The sequence below is a fragment of the Miniopterus natalensis genome, chromosome 21 (genome assembly GCF_054644295.1).
Source record: "Miniopterus natalensis isolate mMinNat1 chromosome 21, mMinNat1.hap1, whole genome shotgun sequence".
Taxonomy (NCBI): Eukaryota; Metazoa; Chordata; class Mammalia; order Chiroptera; family Miniopteridae; genus Miniopterus; species Miniopterus natalensis.
Window position 1 is genome coordinate 9136714 of NC_142101.1, and position 22405 is coordinate 9159118.

The 22405-nt window shown below is 39.4% G+C and overlaps 1 protein-coding gene across 1 annotated transcript in view; it reads left to right on the forward strand.

Moving 5' to 3' along the window:
* Positions 1–22405, forward strand: part of FMN2 (formin 2) — a 223260-nt gene that overhangs the window by 103495 nt on the left and 97360 nt on the right. The window contains exon 6 of the mRNA XM_087829045.1: positions 6521–6582. Coding sequence (XP_087685171.1) covers positions 6521–6582 — 62 coding nt within the window. The remainder of the gene's footprint in view (positions 1–6520; positions 6583–22405) is intronic.

Here is a 22405-nt window from a genome sequence, read left to right on the forward strand (position 1 = left end):
TTTATATTGCATTTACAACAGAGATAATAAATATTGTCGCATAAATTGAATGGCAACTACTTCCCCCCAAAAGGTGAAACAGACATTCACTGGACACACATCCTTTCCCCTGATTTTAAAGTATAATCACAAGCTGCTTCCAATTCCTTAAAGAGGTCACTTAGAAAATTTTTGTTCCTAGTGGCTGGGATATGATGACAGGCCTGGAAGTAGATTAAATGAGAGATGCTTCTGATCTCTGTTACTTATGATGAGTTTCCACTCAAACAAAGGTCTTTGCGTCTCAGCAATTTGCAAGGCTAACCTCGCCTTGGCTTTTCCTGTGGCTTCTGAATTCCCGGGGAGGTAGAGACGGTTTCTCTCGGCCCCTGCCCTCCTCCTTACCCTGCCAGTGAGGAGAGGGCACGAACTGTAAATACGGGCTGATTTGCGCTCATTTTGTGTTTAAGCTTCTGCTGACACTGCTCCCTTCCCATGTACCTTAACCAAAATCAGTGTTGACGATTTCGCTGTGGGGCCTTGTTTAGTTTCCCACGTTACTGCTGGTGCAACTGAGACTGTCCCTGTTCTTTTTGCCAAGAATGTTTTCAACGTAGCTTGTCTAAAATCTCTGAATCAAGACACTGATTTGGAGAGATATTAGTCAAAGACTTTTCATAGATGAACGTTGAAGGGGGCATAGTAATATTAACAGTAACAACCAGTATTTTCTGAGTGTTCACTGTGTGCATGCCACTCCTTCCAGGGGTTTTACTTGTATCATTTATTCTTCTGCAAAACCCCTATCGGTTAGGGACTGTTAGGTCCATTTTGCAGATGAAGACGTTGAGGTGCTCTAGGTTACACAGATAACAAGCGGTGGCGACTGCTTGACTTCAGGGCCACTGTGTACCCCTGCCATCCAGTGCTGTTTGTCAGATGATGCTGTGACATTACATATTATTTATTATCTTTGTGTTTTATGGTTTGAACTATGAAGTTTACTAAAGTGAAGCTAGTTGTTTATGGAAGAACGGTCAGGGCAATCTCAAGGAATATTCAGGTTGTTTAATAAAGTTAGTCGATTTTCAGGAATACTAACCTCAGCTTATTTTTACCTTTTAACGTTGAACAAAGATGTTTTTCCAAAGCCTTCCACCTACTCAGCTTCTTCCAGCTGCAGTGAATTAGGCAGATCATGTAAATGTAGAGGGAAGGGTCTGTCCATATTATTTCAGGCCTCTACGTACCTGTATATCATGTCTCATATGACCGCTGTCTCAGAGATTAGGAGGCTCAGCTGATTTATAGGCTACACCTATACAAGAAGTCAGCTTTCCCCACTAGTGCATTTCATCTTTCTACTGAATTATGAGGCTTCTTCGTGTCCTTCACGACTTAGAGCCTAATAGGAAAGCAAAAACATCAATAAAATTAATAGATGGTAGAGAGCTATAGCGAACCACAAGTTGAGATCTGAAGTCCACAGAACAGCCAGCCATGAATTAGCAACCTGCTGTGGTGGGCGGTCTCTCGGGAGGCCTCGAAAGATCCCCACCCCTGGCACTCATGCTCTTGTCGAATCTCCCCTTAGGTGTGGGGTGGACCGAGTGACTTGCAATGAATAGACTCTAACAGAGTTGACTTCCCAGATTAGGTTACGGAGAGAAGGTGGCCCTGTCACATGCATGCCCTTTCCACTCTGAGGGAAGCTGGCTCCCTTGGTGTGAGCCGCCCTATGGAGAGACCCATCGGGCAGGAAACTGAGCCAGGCTTTCAGCCGACAGCCAGTGAAGAGCTGAGGCCCTCGGGGTGAGGGGCCGAGTCCTGCCCACAGCCCGTGAGGTGGGAATGGATCCCTCTGCCTCACCTGCACAGGGGATCTCAGCACCAGCCCACATCACCATTGCATCTGATGAGAAACCCTGAGACAGAGGCACCCGGCTGAGCTGCGGGGATTTCTCACCCACAGAAGTGAGATGACGTGTATGTTTGCTGCCTTAAGCGCCGAAGCTGCTGTGTAATTGCTGTGCAGAAGTGGATAGCTTGTCCTCTTGGTGACAAATGCCATTAGATTTTCTACCTTTTGGGGGGGTCTCTCCCTCTAGTTTAGCAGATCACCCTGGAGGAAAGGGGTGTTAAGGCAAGAGACCACAGCGGCTGGGTAAGGGTTCAGGGCTGATGGAGGGAAGGAGCCCTCAAGAGCAGCCCTGAGGCTCCCCTGCTCCTATCCCATCGTGGAAACCCCAGATTAAAAAAAAAAAAAAAGAAGAATCCAGATTGGAGTAAATCAGCCACTAACATGTTCCGTGACTTAAAATGTTGCATTGAACAGGAGTCATCATATCATACTGAATTACACCAATCAAGCGAACTTCTCTTCTGGCTGCTTAAAATACGTGAAACACTTACAAATTCGATGAATATGTTGTGAACTTTCATTTCACATGAGTTTCTCTTAACACAGGCCCTTAAAGTGTGGCCCTTGGCCTCTGTGCAGTTCTGCGATGGGCAACACCGGCTCGGGATTCCTCCCCTCACGCAGCCGTTCAGACGGATGCGCCGTGTGGCCCTGTGGTCTGCGGGTGACTTAATTCTAGAATAGTAGACACGTCCCACATTTCTGGCGTTGACAAAGGTGGCTATGGAGGACACCTTAATAGCAAAGAACAGGTGTCCCGGGAATGTGATACAGACATACGACTGTCACCTGCTTGGGTACCTGTGTGTTTGATGTCATGTGTCCAGCACACAGCTGTTTCCTATGTTGGGTCTATAATCCCTGGTGGCTTTGAATAGCCCTTTATGTACTGCAATATTTTAAAATCAAAAGAAAATAGATTTTTTTTTTCGGTTTGGGTATTTTATTTTGAGATATTTTTAATATCTTAAGTGGAGTTGACTATTTGAGTGTTACAATAGGCAATTTCCCTCTTCATTTGGTAACAACATGGTTTAATGCAGGGGCGCTGGGTCTCAGCGAGTGTGTACCAGTGGAGTTCATGAAGAGAGGAGCTATTTGTAGTCACAAGTTTTGATTATTGAAAGCAAGTGTTTAATTCTGAACCTAATTTTTATCTAGCACATTCTCACTCTGTCTCTAGTTTCTAACCAGTATGTTCACAGATAATATACATTTTAAAATTAATTACGTAAATGATTCCAAGGCTTCTTGAATTATCCCTTTTGCTATAAAATGCCTTCTTCTCGCCCCTTGATAAGCATATGCCACAGAGAGAAGTTGTTACGCCATTTGATAAAGCCTCAGAGAAGCTCAGTGTCTTGACCAAAGACACACAGCGTGTTGGTAGAAAAGCCAGGGAGACGACTGTATTCTCTTGTCTCCTTATCACATCCTTGGCATTTAAAAAAGTTTTAGGCTAAAAAATGAAATATCTTTCCATATGATCCGAGGGTGCTCCTTAACACACAGACGTTCACAGGTTGTTGAAAGAGTGCAGAAGTCTCCCCATGTTTTAATCCTGGAGAGTTAGGATGCCTTACAAATCGATGAATAATCTTTCAATGTGCAAAGAAAGGCCAGAGTTTTCTCTCGACACCTCCTTAGTCCCCGCACCCTTCCACATAAAACAGAACAGATGCTTCTTGGTTAAATTGAAGTAACATTTATTTATATATAACTATGGGAAAGTAATTAAAGCGGCTTTATAGACCTGCAGGGAAATGGATGGGTGGGGATGTGATGAGTCCCAGACAACGATGGGTGTTCCTGAGTGTCTTCGAGCCAAGGGTAGGAAATAAGTGTGAAATATTTGGCCCCTAATCAGAAGTATAATCACATTAGCATGTACTTGAACATTAGAGAATAAAGTGATATGAATTAAAGATTTATTACTGAATTTTGAATTTATTTATGTTCTGCAATCTAAGCCTCATGCTTAATAGTTTAAATATTAAGTGAAAAAAGACAATATAATTAAACATAATAGTTGTATGTCAGACCGTACATTTAGTTCTAATAATTCTTCATTCAGGTTAAGAGTGCCAGCCCTTAGTAGATGCAGTTGGAATTTTTCTCTTTGGTATGTGAGGGCACAGAAACAGAAATAGGAAAAAAAGAAACCTGCTGGACTTTGGGTTATCAGGGACAGAAGAGTTGATTGAACTTGTGTGAAAACTTGAAGAGGGAAGTAATATTAACCGGCCACATGCCAGGTCCTTTGACTGGTTCCTGCCTTTGGTCCCCACACAAGCCAACACATTGCCAGTATTTCCTATTATCTCCCTCTCTCCTCTCCCCCTAAAGAAGCAAAAACTTGTCAAGTTAAGTAAGAGCCATGAAGTAATGTGGCAGCAAATAAAAGCTTGAATTTGAGCCCAGTTAAGTTCGATCCCATGGTTTATGTTTCTTCCCCATCGATAAACTGTTTCATAAACGTCATATTTGCTTTTGAGGGACTAGAGGGACCACCACCTGGATACAATCTCGAGACTCAAATGTCCTCTCAAAGAAAGTTGAAATATCAGGAAGCTGACATTTCTGAGTATCTTTTTTCTTGAATCCTTTATTATTAAAAAAAAATTATGCACATACATATTCATATAAATCCCTTAGCATGGTCATAGCCAGAAATCTGATTAGGATGGTTTTGTTTTGTAGAAACTCCTGATTACCACCGAATTGTGTTAGCATCTCTCTCAAGTATCAAGCCAACTACAGGAAAATGGTATAGAGTCGCTTTCTATTGAGATTTTTCTGTGGTTGATTCAGAAATGAGGTTTCATGGGTTAGGAACTTTTGTGGACTTGCTTAGGACCGTGTACCTATGGTTAGGACCATATGACATTTATTAAGAGTCTTCAGTACCTGATACTGCGTGAGTTTAAAAGATGAGAAGCCTCAGGATATTCACAAGTAAGGTTTCATGTGGGGGAAACTTACAGGGACGATATTATGTTTTAAAACGATGAATAAAGTCAGAAGACAATTGTCCCTTTTATGAGTTTTGACTTGATTGTGAATGATTTCATCGAGTTTCTTTTTCTCTTTCCGAGAATGAAATCATACGCTAAATTGACTACCAGCATTGCTTTCATGGTTTTCCCTGTCAACCTCTTGCTGTATCGCCAGAGGAATGTAAAAATACTGGATTATTAGCTAGTGAATTTGGAAGTCAGACCTTTGGATTCACTGTAAGAATTTCTTTAAGGGATAGACTCTGTACAAACCCAAAGGGAGTAATTTCATACATGCACTTGCTATCTTTATTTGGGTTTTGTGTATCTTGTTACATTATTTATAGCTACATTACCTCCAATGGAAATCATTTGTTAACCCCTTTTATTTAATTTTTGAAATACAGTCAAAGATAGTTGGGCAGTGTTTTTACTACTTTGAAACATTAGTTTGTCATATGTTTGCCTTATGTGGTCTGAGGAGTGAAAAGATTTGTCTGAGAATCTTAATCAAATTCTTAAATTGATATCTGAGACCTAATATTTTTGGACATGGAGATAGTGGAATATTATTAGGATGGAAGTGTCATATTCTACATGCTATAATTTTTGTTGGTGAATCATGGGCCCTGTTCCCAGCTTCAAGCAGAAAAGCGAAATTATCTTGGTTAGGTTAGAATTCTCATCTATCATATGCTTCCATTTCCCACTTGCTTTTCCGAATTCCTTCTTGGGATTTTGCCAGAGTCAACTAGAAAATGTTTCATGGACTTTAAGCTTTGAGAGAAAAGACACTGCAAAATGCCTCCGTTATCCAAACAAACACAGCCAATTTGTGATTATTCACGTTGTGATTTTTCTTCTAGAAATCTTTAATTCCACAAGAACTTCACCTGCTACTTGGCACAACTCTGATCAGGGAAAATTCTCCTCATTTCTAACTACTGTGTATGCAAAACACTTTTAATTAACCCGTATCCAAACTGAGTTGTAAAACACACTGACTCCAAAATACAATACAATTCTCAGGGCCCAAAAATGCATTTAAGAACCTACTCCCAAATTCTGATGATCCATTCCACTTTTTCCCGTACAACCATGGGTGGTTTATATATTGAGTCAATTTTTAAGGATGCATCTGTGCTCATCTCAATACCGTAATCAAAGAATTGTTATTTTATACAATTTTAAAAATTATAACAGGAAATGCACCTATCATTTCTATATTAAATCCATCAGTTTAGTGATTAGACTTAACCTGTGTCATACGTCTTTAGAGGAGTGGGCAGATATGAGCAGTTGGTCCTTCAAAGACACTCACAGTTTATCTTTGACTTTTGACTGGGCCATATGTGAGATTTTGTGTTTGTGGAGCAAGTGAAAGCTTGAACACTTTACCTCCGCCCCCATTGAATCCCTGGTCTTTATAGTTGGGCAGATGAATGCGCTGAAGTGAGAGCCCCTACGCTCACTGACTGCTGGGCCATGGACACCACTCTGGAGCTGGTCACTGCTGCTCAAGACGGCCAGACGTCTTTTCACAGCTGGCTTATGGCTAAATAACTTATATTCTTTCTTCTCTCTCTCTCTCTCTCTCTTTTTCTCTCTCTCTCTTTTTTTACAGCTGTTGTGAACTTGGACAATTCTGTGGTTGATCTGGAGACTCTTCAAGCTCTCTATGAGAATGTGAGTAATAGAAGGAATTTTAAGTGTGAGTATATAATACATACACGATACTTGTCACTGTATTCATCTAGGCTTGTTGCTTTAAGGAGGAAATTTGATCTGTGTGTAGTGAACTTGTGTAAGTATAGATTTGTTAAAAATACTTTCTAGGAACATACTGGACAAGCGTGTGGTTCATCGTTTTAAAGATAATGATTGAAAGCACGCTGTGTGTGAGGTCATACACATTCTGTTTTTGTAACTCCAATAACAGTAAAGACTCATGTGGGGGTCATTGGAGCTGAGCACGCTTCTGTACACTAGCTCATTTAATCTTTACATGAAAACTATAAGGAGGTACAATTATCCCCACTGTACATAGAGGAATTTTAGGCATGGAGAAGTTAGATGACTTGCTCAAGGTCACGTAGCTAGTGGTGTGACGTACCTGGATTGAATTCATTTGGGCTCCAGTGCTCTAAACTCCCACAGTTTAATTCACCAAGTAGCAGGGCACTCTGGCTGCCTTCTGAAGCATTTGGCAGGAAAAGAGGAAGGTGTCAGGGGAGAATGGCCGTGGCATGGTGTAGTCCATGCCTTTGGAAAGGTGGTCTGTGCAATGCTATGTGGAATGGTTTTAGCTGGGACGTGGCATTAAGTAACATCAATTCAGGCCGTAAGAAAGCAGTTGTCTTTTCAGTGCTTTTGATTATACCTATGAGAAAGTCTCAGGGGGGCCCTGTTTTGTCTCTAATAATTTTGGGTTCTTTTTTCATTTTGTTCCTGATCTTGCCTGTGCTCTGCCTGGCGTTGAGCTTCTAGGCTCTTTGGGGGCGCGGCCTTAGTTGGTCCTTGACTTTTTTCATTGCCAAGGCAAAGAATCCCTGGCTTTGGGAGACACATGTGGTGGCCAGGATGCAGACTGCCTTCCCTGACCACTCCCTGAAGACAGTGTATTCAGCCCACTTGTCTGCTCTTGACTTTGGTACTTTTTAAACATATGTATACGTGGTTTCCCCTGTGAGATCAAGACCTTTGTAAGAGAAAATAGTTCTCATGGGGCACTGCACAGAATCTGTCAGTCACACTTAGAGTTGCTACCCAGTCGGTGACCACAGGCCCTCAGACTGGGTCATGAATGAAGACTGAGAGGGAAGGTTTCAGTGGTTTATTATGTAGTTGACTCTACATGGTGGAAAACCGGAGAAAATAAATTATGCATTTAGTATAATAACCCAGGGAGATGGTTATTTAAAACATAGTCATTTAGAGGTACAGAGAGTTCTCATTTCTTTTGAATCCTTTATACCAACCCTCTCCCAACCAAGGGAGGTCCATGGAAGAAGTGAGGAAATACAGGTAAAATAATCTTTTCAGCAGGTCATATTGATGTATGATGTCAGTGTATATATAGCTCTGTTTCTCGTGCATTCCTTATATACGCAGCTATACATGGGTTTACGTATGTACATAATATATATCTATATGTGTGTGTATATTATATAAAGACATATGAATGTCTTATTTTAACCCGAGCTTTTGTCTGTTGGGGATTTTCTATTACTGCTTCAAATTCATTGCTAGTAATCAGTCTGTTCAAATTCCCTGTTTCCTTCTGGTTTAGTTTTGGAAAGTTGCATATTTCTAGAAACGGATCCATATCTTTTAGATTGTTCAATCTGTTGGATAAAGTCAGAAGACAGTTGTATCTTCTATGAGTTTTGACTTGACTGTGAATGATTTCATGTTTATAGTATTCTTTAAGGGTCCTTTGTATTTCTGTGCTGTGGACTGTACTATATTTTCTTTCATTTCTGGTTGTATTTATTTGTGTGCTCTCTCTTTTTTTTAATGAGGTTCGTCCATTTTATTTATCTTTTCAAAGAGCCAGCTCGTAGTTTCATTGGCTTCTCTATTATTATTTTAGTCTCCATTTATTTCTGCTCTGATCTTTATGATTTTAATCTTCATACTTACTTTGGTTTCTTTTCCCCCCTGGTTTCTTTAGGTGTAATGTTAGATTCTCTATTTGGGACTTTTTCCTGTTGCTTGAGGTTGGCCTGTATAGCTACAAACTCCCCTCTTAGAACTACTTCTGTTGCATCCCATAAATTTTGGCGTGATTTTTTCATTTTAATTTGTGTCGAGGTAGTTTTCGATTGCTTCTTTGATTTCTTCTTAGATCCATTCGTTGTTTAGTGGCGTGATATGTAATCTCCATGTATTTATGTTTTTCCATTTCTTCCTGTAGTTGATTTCTAGTTTCATTGTGGTCAGAAAATATGCTTGCCATATTTAATCTTCTTGAATATATTGGGACTTGTTGTCCGTTCTGGAAAATGTTTTAAGTGCACTTGAGAAAAGTGTGTATTCTGCATTTTTGGAATGAAATATCCTTAAAATGTCTATTAAGTGGATCTTGCCTAATGTGGCACTTAAGGTCATTATTTCCTTATTAATTTTCTGTCTGGATGATTTTCCATGGAGGTGGTCCCCTACTCTTATTGTATTCTGGTTAATATCTGCCTTTACATGCATTAATATTTGCTCTATGTAAGTGTGTGCACCTTTTTGGCTATGCTGATACTTGTAATTGCTATACCCTCTTCTTGGAAAGGCCTCTTTATCTTCTTTGCCTCTATCTTTCTTTGCCTCTTTGCACATTCTTTGTTTTAAAGTCTGTTTTGTCTGGTGTGAGTATTGCTACCCCAGCTTTCTTTTTATTTCTATTTTCATGGAATATCTTTATCTATCCCTTTACTTTCAGTGTAAAGTGAGTCTCTTGTGGGTAGCATATAGATGGGTTTTGGATTTAAAAAAAATATATATCCATGTATTTCAATTGGAACATTTAGCCTGTTTGCATTTAAAGTTATTATTAGGTAGGCTCTTATTACCATTCCCGTAATGGTTTTTTTACTTTTTCATTTTGTTTTCTTCACTGTTCTTCTCTTGATCTCTTTTCTTCTGATTTGCTATTTTCTTCAGTGTTTTGCTTGGGTTCCTTTCTCTTTACTTTTTGTGTTTTACATAGGTTTTTGCTGTGGTTATCATGAGGTTAATAAATATCCACATATATGTATAGCAGTCTATTTAAAACTGATGTGTTTTAAGTTCAAATTCATTTTAAAAGCACTATGGTTTTACTCCTCTGTGCACTGTATGTTTTTGATGTCATTTTATATCTTTCTGTTTTGTGTGTCCCCTACCTGTTCATTCTAATTATAGTTAATTTTGCTACTTTTGATTTTTAACCTTCATATTAGCTTTTTAAGTGACTGACTCACTGTGTTTATTATATATTTGCTTTTACCAGTGAGATTTTTTTTCCTCCTTTATTTTCTTATTTCTGGTTATGGCCTTTTATTTTCTTCATAAAGAAGATCCTTTAAAATTTTTGCAAAGTCTGTTTAGTGGAAGTAAACTCCTTTAGTTTTTGCTCATCAAAGAAACCCTTTATCTCTCCTTCATTCCAAATCATAACCTTTCCAGATGCAGTATTATAGGTTATAGGTTACTTTATTTCAGCACTTTTTATGTTTCCTGCCACTCCCTTCTGGCCTGTAAAGTTGCTGCTGAGAAATCAGGTGATAGCCTGAAGGGGTTCCCTTGTATGTGACTTGCTGTTTCTTTCTTGCTGCCTTCAAGATTGTCTCTGTAGCCTTAGCTTTCAATTAAAATATATCTCGCTGTGAACCTCTTTGGGTTTATTTTGTTTGGAACTCTCTGTGCTTCTTGTACCTAAATATCTTCCCCCATGCCCCAGCTTAGGAAAGTTTTCAACTATTATTTCTTCAAATATACTTTCTGCCTGTTTCTCTCTCTCTTCTCATTCTGGAATCTATATAATGCAAATGTCAGAGAGCTTGATGTTGTCTCAGAGGTCCCTTATACTACCCTCATTTTTAAAAATTCTTGCTTTTTGCTGTTCTGATTGTGTGATTTCCACAATTCTTACTTTCAGTTCACTAATTTATTTGCCCGTATAAATTCATCTGCTGTCAATTTCTTCTAATCTGTTCTTCATTTTAGTTATTGTATTCTTTACTCTGATGTTTTTTTATTATATTTTCTGACTTTTTTTGAAGTGCTCTCTGAGTTTCTCTATTCTACTCTCAAGTTTGTTGAGAATCTTTATAACCCTTTCTTTGAATTCTTTATCAGGCAGATTATTTATCTCCATTTCATTGGAGTTTTTCTGTGGAGTTTTTTTTCCTTCCTTTACTTGAGATGTATTCCTCCGTTCCCCCATTTTATTTGACTTTCTGTATTTGTTCCTATGAATTGTATGAAATAGCTGTCTCTCCCCATGTAGAAAGAATAACCTCTGTAGACTGTGTGATGCATGATTTTCGCAGGCCAGTGGTAGGGTTGGCAGGTGTGGAGCCTGGGTTGTAACCTGGCCAAAATGAGTGAGTTTTCTGTGTGCCCTTATGATCTGGGTGGGGCTGCCTGATGTAGCTTGTCTGTCTCTTTGTCTGTTGCAGGAGCCAAGTCCAGGTGAGGCTGGGCTGAGTGCGTGTGTTGTATTGTCCTACTAGTTCCTTACTTTCTCACCACAGGGTAGCCTTATGAATTTTAGATTTGTGTTTGTTGTGGTTTTTTTTTTTTTTTTTCCTATTTTGTGGGGGGGGGGGCGGAAGCTAGTGGGATTTTGATATAAATTGCATTGAATCTGTAGTTATTTTTGGTAGTATTGACATCTGAACAACATTAAATCTTTCCATCCATAAACACAAAATATATTTGATTGTGTCATCTTTAATTTTTTATCAATATTTTATAGTTTGTAATGTATAAATCTTTCACTTCCTTAATTAAGTTTATGCCTAAGTATTTTAAGTATTTTATTCTTCTTATGTTATTGTAAATGGGATGTACCATATTAATTGATTTTTATATATTGAACCATCCTTGCATCTCAGGGATAAATCCCATCTGGCCATGGCAAATGATCATTTAAATTTTTCTGTTGAATTCAGTTTGCTAGTATTTTACTGAGGATTTTTACATCTAGTGCTCATTAGAGATACTGGCCTGTAGTTTTCTTTACTTGTAGTGTCTTTGCCTGGTTTTGATATTAGGCTAATGCTGGCCTCATAAAATGTGTTTGGAAGTATTTCTTCCTCTTTAGGTTTTTGGAAGAATTTGAGAAGGATTGGCATTAATTCTGCTTTAAATGTTTGGCAGAATTTGCCAGTGAAGCCATCTGGTACTGGGCTTTTATTTGTTGGGAGGTTTTTGATTACTGATTCATTCTCCTTGGTCATTATTGGTGTGTTCAGACTTTTTCTTTCTTTGTGATTTAATCTTAGTAGGTTATATGTTCCTAAGAATTTATCCTTTTCTCCTAAATTACCTATTTTGTTGGCTTATAATTTTTCATAGTTGTCTCTTATGATCCTTTCTGTTTTGTGGCATCTGTCCTTATGCCTCTTTCATTTCTGATTGTGTTGTACCTTTTATCTTGTTTTCATTGTTATTCTAAGGTTTGTTAATTTTATCTTAAAAACAACTCTTAGTTTTACTGATTTTTCCCCCCTATTATTTTTGTATTCTGTTTCACTTATTTCTGTTTTAATTTTTATTATTATCCTTCCTTCTGCTAACTTTAGTTTGTACTTCTTCTAATTTTTTGAGGTGTAAAGTTAAGTTGTTAACTCTTTTTTAATGTAGGTGTTTATTGTTATAAGCTTCCCTTTTTGTACTACCTCTGCTGCATCTCATAAGTTTTGACATGTTGAGTTTTTACTTTCAGTTGTCTCAAGATATTTCCTAATTTACCTTTCTATTTCTGCTTTGACCCATCAGTTATTCAAAAGTGTGTTGCTTAATTTCCACCTGCTTGGGTAATTCTCAGGTTTCTTTTAGCTATTGACTTCTTGTTTCATTTAATTATCATTAGGAAAGATTCTTGGTATAATTTTAGTCTCCTTAAATTTGTTAAAACTTGTTTTGTGAACTCTAGCATGTGATCTATCCTGGAGAATGTCCTAAATGTGCTTGGGACAAATGCATATTTTATTGCTGTTGGGTTGAGAATTCCGTATATGTCTGTTTGGTTCATTTGTTCCATGGTGTTAATCATGTCCAGAGTTTCTATGTTGATTTTCTGTCTGCTTGATCTATTTATTATTATTTTTTAAAATATATCTTTATTGATTTCAGAGAGAGGGAGAGAGAGTTGAAACATCAAGGATGAGAGAGTCATCGTTGATCAGCTGCCTCCTGCACGCCCCCTGCTGGGGACTGAGCCCGAAACCTGGGCATGTGCTCAGACCGGGAATCGAACCTTGATCTCCTGGATCCTAGGTTGATGCTCAAACACTGAGCCATGCCCAGCCGTGCGATCTGTTTATTATTGAAAATGGGGTGTTGAAGTCTCCTACTCTTATAGTCATGAATGGAGTAATGATGTTTTGGTCAACTGCTGATGTCGTGTATTACAGTGGTCCCATAATATTATAATGGAGCTGAAAAATTTGTCACCTACTGATGTTGTACCTGTCATAGTGTCATAGAACAACACATTACCACACGTTCATGATGATGCTGGTGGAAACTAACCCACTGTGCTGCCTGTTGTACAAAAGTATAGCACATATAATTATATACATGGTACTTGATAGTGAAAATAAATGACTGTTACTCATTTATATATTTACTATATTATATTTTTTGTTATTATCTTAGAGTGTACTCTTTCTAATTTTTAAAAATTTTGCTGTAAAATAGTATGTTGTGTTTTTCCAGCACAGCCTCATGCATCTTGTTTTTACTGCGTCTCTTGATTGCATTGTTTGTCGTGCTAGATTTAATACCATGTGCACAGGTTTTTGTGGCCTAGGAGCAATCGACTATACCATACATTCTAGAGGTGTAGTAGGTTATACCATCTAGCTCTGTGTAAGTGCACTCAACAATTGCACAATGCCAAAATCACCTAAGGACACATTTCTCAGAATGTATCCCTGTCATTTTTGGCATGTGACTGTATTGTATTTCTGTCCTTTTGTCCCTGCAGACCTGTCAGCGTTTGCTTTATATATTTAAGTGCTCTGAAGTTGGGTGCATGTGTATTTATAATTTATACTTTCCTAATTCATCTTTTTTTATCATTACCTAATGACCTGCTTTGTCTCTTGTGATAGCTTGACCTAAAGTCTATTTTGTGTGATACAAGTATAACTGCTTCTGCACTCTTGGTTATTAATTGCATGGACCTGAGTGTCTTTTTGTACCCATTTACTTTCAGCCTCCATGTATCTTTAAATCTGAAGGTGAGTCTCTTGTAGACAGCATACAGTGAAATCTCTGTCTTTTGATTGGTGAGATTAAGCCTAAAGCAATTATAGGTAGGAAAGTATTTATTACCATTTTATAAAACTCTTTCCTGTTTGTCTTGTAGTACTTTTGTCTGTCTTTCTGTTTCTGTCTTCCTTTGTGTTTCGTTGTTTTGGGGGGAGTACGGGCGGTTTGTATTCCTATGCTATGAATCCTTTCTCATTTTCTTTCGTGCATCATTAATTATTATATTTTTAGTTATATTTTTAATGTTGTGCCCTTTATCTTTTATACTAGAATTAAAAGTGATTTTCCTACCACTGTTAGAGTAATGCAGTGTTCTTTGTCTATATACTTGCCTTTACCAATGAGTTTTATACTTTCTTATGCAATGTGTTGTTGTTTAGTGTCTTTTCATTTGAAGTTCAAAGACCTTTAGCATTTCTTGCAAGACATTTCAAGTGATGATAAACTCCCTCAGCTTTTGTCTGTCTAGAAAAGTTTTCATTTCTCCTTTACTTTTGAAGGACAGTTTTGTTGAGTATTGTATTCTTTGTTGGCAGGTTTTTTCTTTCTTTCAGCACTTTGAATATATCAGCACTTTGAATATATCTCATTCCCTTCTGTCCTACAAAGGGTAACTGCTTAAAAACCTGCTGATTGCCTTAGGGGGATTCCCATGTTTGTGGCTGTTACTTTTCTCTCACTACTTTCAAAATTCTCTTTGTTTTTGACTCTCGACACTTTAATCATAATATGCCTCAGGGTCAGCTTCTTTGTATTAATGTCATGTGGGGTTTGTTGAGCTTCATAAATTGAGACATTCATATCTTCTCAAAGATCCTTGCAATTTTCAGCCATTATTTCTTTAAGTTTTCTGCCCCTTTTTCTCTCTCTCTCTTCTAACTGCTAGGACTCTCATAATGTACATATTGTTCTGCTTATGGTGTCTTGTAAGTCCCTTAAGTTATGTTCACTCTCATTTATTTTTCTTTATGCCCCTCCTGCTGGATCATTTCCAATGACCTGTTTTTGAGATCACTGATCCTTTCTTCTCCTTGATCTAGTCTAATATCGAATCCTTTTTTTGAATTTTTATTTCAATTATTGTATCCTTTAGCACCACTATTTGTGTTTAGAGCATTTTAATATTTTCCGTCTTTTTTTCTGGAATTCTCACTTGTTTATGCATCGCTCTCCTGACCTTGGGGAGTATCTTTAACATGGTCATTTTCAGTTCTCCATTTGGTAAATCACATGCCCCAATTTCATTAGAGTTGGTTTCTGGAGATTTTTCTTGTTCTTTTATTTGGAACTTATTTCCTTGTTTCTTCATGTTCCTTGACTCCTTGGGTTGGTGCTCTTACCTTAGATAAAACAGCCTGGCCTTGTGCAGAAGACCCTCACCGACTGCTTCTCCACAGATTTTGAGTATTCTCTTGAACCCCCATGCTAGTCCAAACTGCCGTCATTGTTCACAGAGTCCCCCAGGTAGCGAGAGTATTCTGGGTCCCATCAGTCCTCTGAGACAGGGAAGCTAGAAGCCAGCCCCTTAAGAAGCTGCTGGAAATGTCGAGATGCTAGATGTGTAGTCCAGCTCCTTCCCTCCTGAGAAAGACGCAGGGAGCTAGAGTTTGTTGCCTGCTTGCTCTGTGCCGAACCCGGGAGAGGAGCTGTGGCAAGTGCCTGCATGCTTGTTCAAACTGCTACTATTATGTTCTTTAAAAGATGACGTTTTAAGTAGGCATGGCAGGAGATGAAGACAGAAAGCCACGTGGATGTCTCAGGGATGACATCCTGCCTGAGGTGTGCGCAAGCCTGATAAATTTAAGGAACAGCAGGGAGGCCCAAGTGAAATGGTGCATGAGAGGGGAATGTAATCAGGCATGTATTGAGGGACCAGCCCTCTAGAGCCTTGTAAGCCTCTGTAAGATTTTAACTTACTCTGAGTAAAATGGGAAGTTAATACAGGGTTTTAATCAGAGGATCCCTGTTGTAGAAGAAAAGTTCTGATTACCGATGACTAGATTATGGAGAGGCAAAGTGGAATGTCAGAGACTGTTAGGAGTAAGAAATGATGGTGGCTTGGGCCATAGTAGAAGCAGTGGTATGGTGAGAAGGGGTCTGATTCTGGAAATACTTTGAACAGTAGGTCAAATAGAATTTGCTAGTAGTTTGCATATGAACTGTGAGAAAGAGGAATCTAGGGCAGCCCCAAGGATTTCAGCCTGAGCAATGGGAGCATAGGGGACCATTAACTGATATGTGGGAGTGCTTTGTAAGGATGGGGAGGTAATCTGTCTTGGTCACGTTAAGTTTGAGTCATTTATTCAGTCAGTATAAGAGCTTAGTAGTCTCAAGGCAGAAAATGGAATGTGGGCTCTGAGTGTTATCAGCGGGCTCTGGTCTATCAATCTGGGTTCAGGCAGGGGACAGAAACCACAGACTGACGTCAACAGGGAAGTTTATCGCGATGAATGGCTAATCTGTGATGGGAGCGTGCGAAGATGGAAAGAGAACTCTAACTGGTACCCTAGGGCTGAGGGAGAGCACCCAAGGAAGGATAGACTGGGAAGGGAGGTGCTCTTCCCCCGAGGCTTCAGTGCGGCTCCCCAGTTTGCCTGGGCCACAGCAGGCCCCCAGTCTTTCGGCAGCAGGAAACAGTTCTGGGTGGCAGGTGTGTTACAGCTGGGACTGCAGGAGTCAGGGTGCTGCGTGGAGCATGAAGCCCACAGCGTACGGAGACCATGTTGACAGAGCCGAGAAAACAAGCCTCAGGGTACAGGTGAGCCATGGCTGGTGCGGGTGCACAGTGCGTGGTGTCCACATAAGGAGTGTAGAGGTCACTGGGCCTAGGCTAGGACTTCAAGGTTTCCTAGAGGCTCTGCACACTCTGGGTGTACTGCTGTGGCTGTGGCTGTGGCTGTGGCCGTGACAGAGGATGCCCAGATGTCCTCACACACCACACTACTGATTAATTGTGTAGCAGGAGGAAGAAAAGACAACCCCCTGCACACCAGAATCAGGGACAGGGCCCCCTTTGCTCCTTCAGTGTCCCTCCAGCACCTCCTACTGGCAGAGCTTAACATTGTGTTCATTATGAAGGAAGAAATTCTAAGAGCCCGCCCGTGATCCCAGAGGGGGCTCAACGGGGTAAATTGAGGGCTGAGAGTCAATAACTCACTCAGACAGTAAGGAGGGTTGAGGACTGGGGAAGTTTGCTTTTATTTGGCATGTAATTCACATGTGTCTTGCCACTCTTTATGATGTGAGCCCCGCTCATGGGAGGGTATCTCCAGAAGGAAAAGGCACATGGGCATACTTGGACTTGACTTGGGTTCTTCTTGGAAATGTTTCAAACTTTTTTGTGTTCGCATAACTGTGACGATGAATTTCAGGTGGAACAGTGATTGAAAGGTATCTGAATGGAACTGTAATTTTGCCTTCATAGTTTAATAACGGTGTTTGAGGGAACGTTTGAATTTTGTCTAGGAAATATCTAGAAAAAATAAACGAGTTTAATGTTTAAACTCTGTTGTTATTAAATAGATGAGGAATAATCTTATTTAGCATTCCTCTACTTATCCTGAAGGCAAAATAACATAACTAACCTGAAACCTTTCCCATAAATACATGCTTTCTTTTTTGCCAGATGCTTAAATGTCATTGGGCTGTTTTAAAGTAGTTGTATTTGATCTCTGTGAAGCAGATGGAAGTATTTGTTATACAAGCCTTATTTAGAATATAATCTTTTTTCCTCCCCTAATTGCATATGTTTGGCAGTGAGCTTTCTCTTCTAGATGTGAATGAATTTTGGGCAGTCTCCAAATCTAAACACACCCTAATTTCAAAAAGCACAATCCTGAAGGCCCAATTCCTGTTTATTGGGGAATTAAAACCTAGTGAAACTACAAAGTTACCAAATACAGCACATCCTTCTGAGTTTTCAAAACCAAAACTCTTTATAGTTTACTCGGGGTTATTGACTATCATTGAGTTCAGATAGTAAAGACTCTTTATAAGCAGTATATAACATATACAGTTGGTTCAATATGTCTTTTGCTTCTGATTTTTAATATACATATACTCTTTTTAAAATATGTTTTTATTGATTTCAGAGAGAGAGAGAGGGAGAGAGAGAGAAACATCAATGATGAGAGAGAGTCATTGATTGCTGCCTCTTGCATGCCCCACACTGGGGATCAAGCCCACAATCCGGGCATGTGCCCTGACCAGGAATCGAACTGTGACCTCCTGGTTAATAGGTCGACGCTCAACCACTGAGCCACGCCGGCCGGGCTATACATATACTCTTGATAGGCACAGTGAGTGTGTGAGTGTGTGGGAAGTGGTGGGGTGTGGAATGAGGAATGGCGAAGTAGTAGATTCCTTATTTTTTTCAGTGTGTTGAATGATTAATATCAAGTCAAAAATATGTCTGTAAAAATGTCCACGTATAACTTAGTTGAATTGTGATTTTCAGATAATGGTTGAATTTTTCCTTTATTTCATGTTTAAGAAACAAAAAAACCTTAAATATTAAAATAAAACTAAACCTTGGAAATGGATCCTATTAGAAGTTCAGTTGAAGAAAAAAAATTTTTATAAAAGGATTGGAAGGGGAAAAAAATTCCACACACCTTTGTAATTAAACGGCTCTAATCCAATTAGAAGGGGGGGGGAGCAGGTAGGGTTGAAAGAATTCGAGGTTTAAATTTACACTTCTCAGGATTGGATTTCACAGGCATCCTTTATAGTTTTAGTAACCTTTATTTTAGGGTTGTAGTTGAGATACCATGAACCCTAATCTGTAAATACAAGCACATGTCACATGATAGCATCCTCAGAAGTATGTACCATATACAGTAATGAAAATGAATTGGATTAACCATCTGTGTTCCCATAACTTCCTAGAGGTATTTAATTGATTCATGTTTTAAGCAACATTTAATCATTAGTTTCTTCAAACAAATGTGAGAGGAGTGTTGACTTTTTCCACATAGCTGTTTTAAAACTATCATACTCACATGTTTTGTTGTTTTATTGAGTCAGTTCATGAAATCCCTGCAAATAATGCTTTCTTTTTTTAAAAATTCTCTTCCAAGGATGTTTTTTTCCATTTCTTTTCAGAGAGAGTGGAAAGTGGGGGAGAGGGGAGAAAGAGAGAGAGAAACAGCGATGTGAGAGAGACACATCAATTGGTTGCCTCCTGCATGAGCCCCAACCAGGGCCTGGGATCGCGCCTTCAACCGAGGTCCATGCCCTTGGCTGGAATCGAACCCAGGACCCTTCAGTCTGCGGGCTGACACTCTAACCACTGAGCCAAACTGGCTAAGGCAATATGCTCATTTTCAACTATAAATGTGCTTAAGGTGAATTTCAGAATTAAAAACGAAAAGCTTCAGATCTCGAATCACTTACAGATTGACTCTGCAGACCTAACAAAAACCAGAAATGATATTTCTTTCTTGTACATGTGGGATGTGACATCTCTGCCAAGTCATAAAACCATTGACTGATTTCTTACAGCTCTGCTCCTTTTAGATAAACCAGTGCATTCCTGAAAAATGCGGGGTAAAGGGTTAACACTGCTGCATTGGACATAGGAGGAAATACACGACACGATTGTTCATATGAAATTGTCATCTTAATTTGAGATTGTAATTTGGTGATATCCAAAGGTTGACTTATTGGAGAACAGTTAGCATTGTTATGGTCACTATTGGCTTGTAGAATTGATAGCTACTTACTGGTTGCGGGTGGATTCCCTGAGCACTTCTTTTTCATGTTTCTTGTTAGTTTTGCGTGGTCCGGTCACGCAAAGCTATGGTCTCTCCACTTCACCATCTAGCGGCAAGGTCCCAGCTGTTTGCCCTCCAACCACCTGGCTCTGTTTCTCAAAATCTGTTCGATCCCACCTCTAGAGCAGCAGCTTTGACAAAAGCTCTTCTTTCAGACAGGACATTTCTACTGACCATCTCCTGCTAGTCAACAGTGCTGAGCCTTTAAAAGCTCTCCTTCCTTTCTTCCCTAGGAATTCTTCCCAGTCACAAATCCTATCGCAGACTCTTAAAGACCTTGCCGGTAGAGCACTTTACCAAGTTCTTCTGTACATGTACACTTGTCTTTATTCTTGTCTTTTCCAGTATCGTGGAAGTTCTGTGTCTATTTTTTCCTTAGTATTATATTGCCTTGGCACATACTAAGCAGCACAAACATGGTTTACCAAATGAATGCAGTTATTTATGAGACTTACAGCACTAGCCTTGACAAGTTCTCTTAAACAGAGCATCTTATAAAATATCAAGGATTTGATCATATTTTTAATTTATTTATTGAATGTGTTGGAGTGACATTGGTTAATAAAATTATATAGGTTTCAGGTGTATAATCCTGTAAATACATCATCTGTGTATTGTATGGTGTGTTCACCACCCCAAGTCAAGTCTCCTCCCATCACCATCATTTTACTGATGGCATGTATGTCAAGGAAGAAAGAGTACCTTTGATCAGATGTTCCACAAAGTTAATCTGAGGCTCAGTTTTTACTTCTACACCTGAATCGAGGACTCTTGCTTTCTTGTCCTTGCATCAGAAAGCGGAGTGTCCAGTGATAGATTCCAGAATCTGTTGCCCCAGGTGAAATGCAGTTGTTGAGCAGCTCATATTAACATTTCCCCAGCGTTTACCTATTTGTACATCACGATCACTGTCTTTCTGATATGTCGAGGGAGGGGATTTAAAGGGAGATTGTTTTCAAAACGATGGCATGTCTTCCTGCTGCTGACCACCTCCTTTAACCCAACCAACCATTCCTCTTGTTTTAAATTACTAGACCCAGTACAGAAACGAATCCCTTAAAATTTACCATGCTGCTTAACATTGCAACATTTACTCTTTAGGCCACCAGTGTCGCCACTTCACCTTCCCTTTTTGAGTCTCCACAGAAGCGTGAGTCATCCTGGATGGGTACCAGTCATCCTGGATGGGTACCAGTCATCCTGGATGGGTACCAGGCCTTTAATTGTCCATCCTGTGCATTCAGTGCTTCCTTATTCTAACAAGTATTTGTAAAATTTTTTTACCATCCTGAAAAGAAATTGATGGGTAATTCAATCTGTCTACATATATAACTTAAGTCACCTAATGTCTGCACTATAATATAAAGTAGAAATCACAGAGTAATATATTATATGATTCATTTAAATAGGTAAATGTTTAGAAATGATTGAGCCAGAATTTATAATGTAGACAGATATTTGTCCTTTTATTATAATCACCTTGAAATAAAGTAGCTAAAAATGGCTTGATAGAATTTTCCAAAATGGCAAACACTTGGTAAAGTTGAAGTTTTTTTTTTTTAACTTATGCCTAGTGGCTCCATTTCTGGAAATTTTGTGTATATTAAAGTGTAGTATTTAGTATTTAATTAAATATCTAAAATAATGTATATAAGTTATAGTCTATATTAATATCTTGAAAAATACTTTGCGCTTACATGTTTTTCCCCCCAATTATGCTTTTGCACATAGTGCTCTTCCAGGAAATCTGTTGGGACCCACTTCTGCAAAGAGAATATACTTTTGTTAGGCAGCTAAAAGATGCATAAAATTTTAGTTATTATATAAGAATTCGAGTGCTAACATTTCATTAAATAATAGTTTAACACAAAATATAAGCCACATTAGGTCCCACCCCTAAAAAGATCATAAAGCTGAGGTGTTCTGGGAAGGGGAGATGTGGCATCCATCTGTAGCTAGAAGCACAAATATTTATGGTATGTGTCAACTGCAGGTTGTCGCCACCAATTCAACACCAAGAGGGTCCCCATTTTGGGGTACACAAGGGAAGAGTTAGTACATGAATAAAGTCAGTACAAACAGCCCGATGGTGAGACAGCTCAGTTACGATACAGCATGGCGGTGAGACAGCTCAGGCCAGGTGACTCCGGTGAAGCAGTTCTGGTGTCACAGCTCAGCTTTGGCCAGGCAGCTCCATGCTGCCCTGGTGTCACAGCTCAGGCTGGGAAATGCCACCTTCCATGGTAACTGAAAGTGTGCTCCATAGAAACAGAGGTGAAGCTGGCCTAATAAGAGAAGGGTTCCTGTGCCCGGTCCCTGATTGGCCTGTTTGTATGCAAATGAGGGCTCCAAATTCTCCCAGTGTAATTGGTCCAAAAAGCATTGTCCTTATTGGTCAGGATGGAGCCGCTCTGACTGATGCTAGTAAGGATATAGTTGCGCAGCTCCAACTGGACAGGGAAAGCCTCAGTCCTATCAGTTGAAATAAGATCCTAGGAACTGTCTTAGGAGGGTTGACTCCAACAGCAGGAGCACAGTGCAGCTTTCCCCTGAAGCACTGAGAGCATGAGAGACCCCTGGTTAGCAATGACTAGTAGACTGTTTATAAACTTCAACCCAGTTAGTCACCAGGAGTCCTTCTTAATAGACACATTCATTCTCAGGGTCCACACGTGGAAAGGTGCCTGTGCCAAATTTCACAGTAACCGAGAAATTCTGCTCCAACTACTGACCTACTAAAAATCACAGGCTTGGCTTTC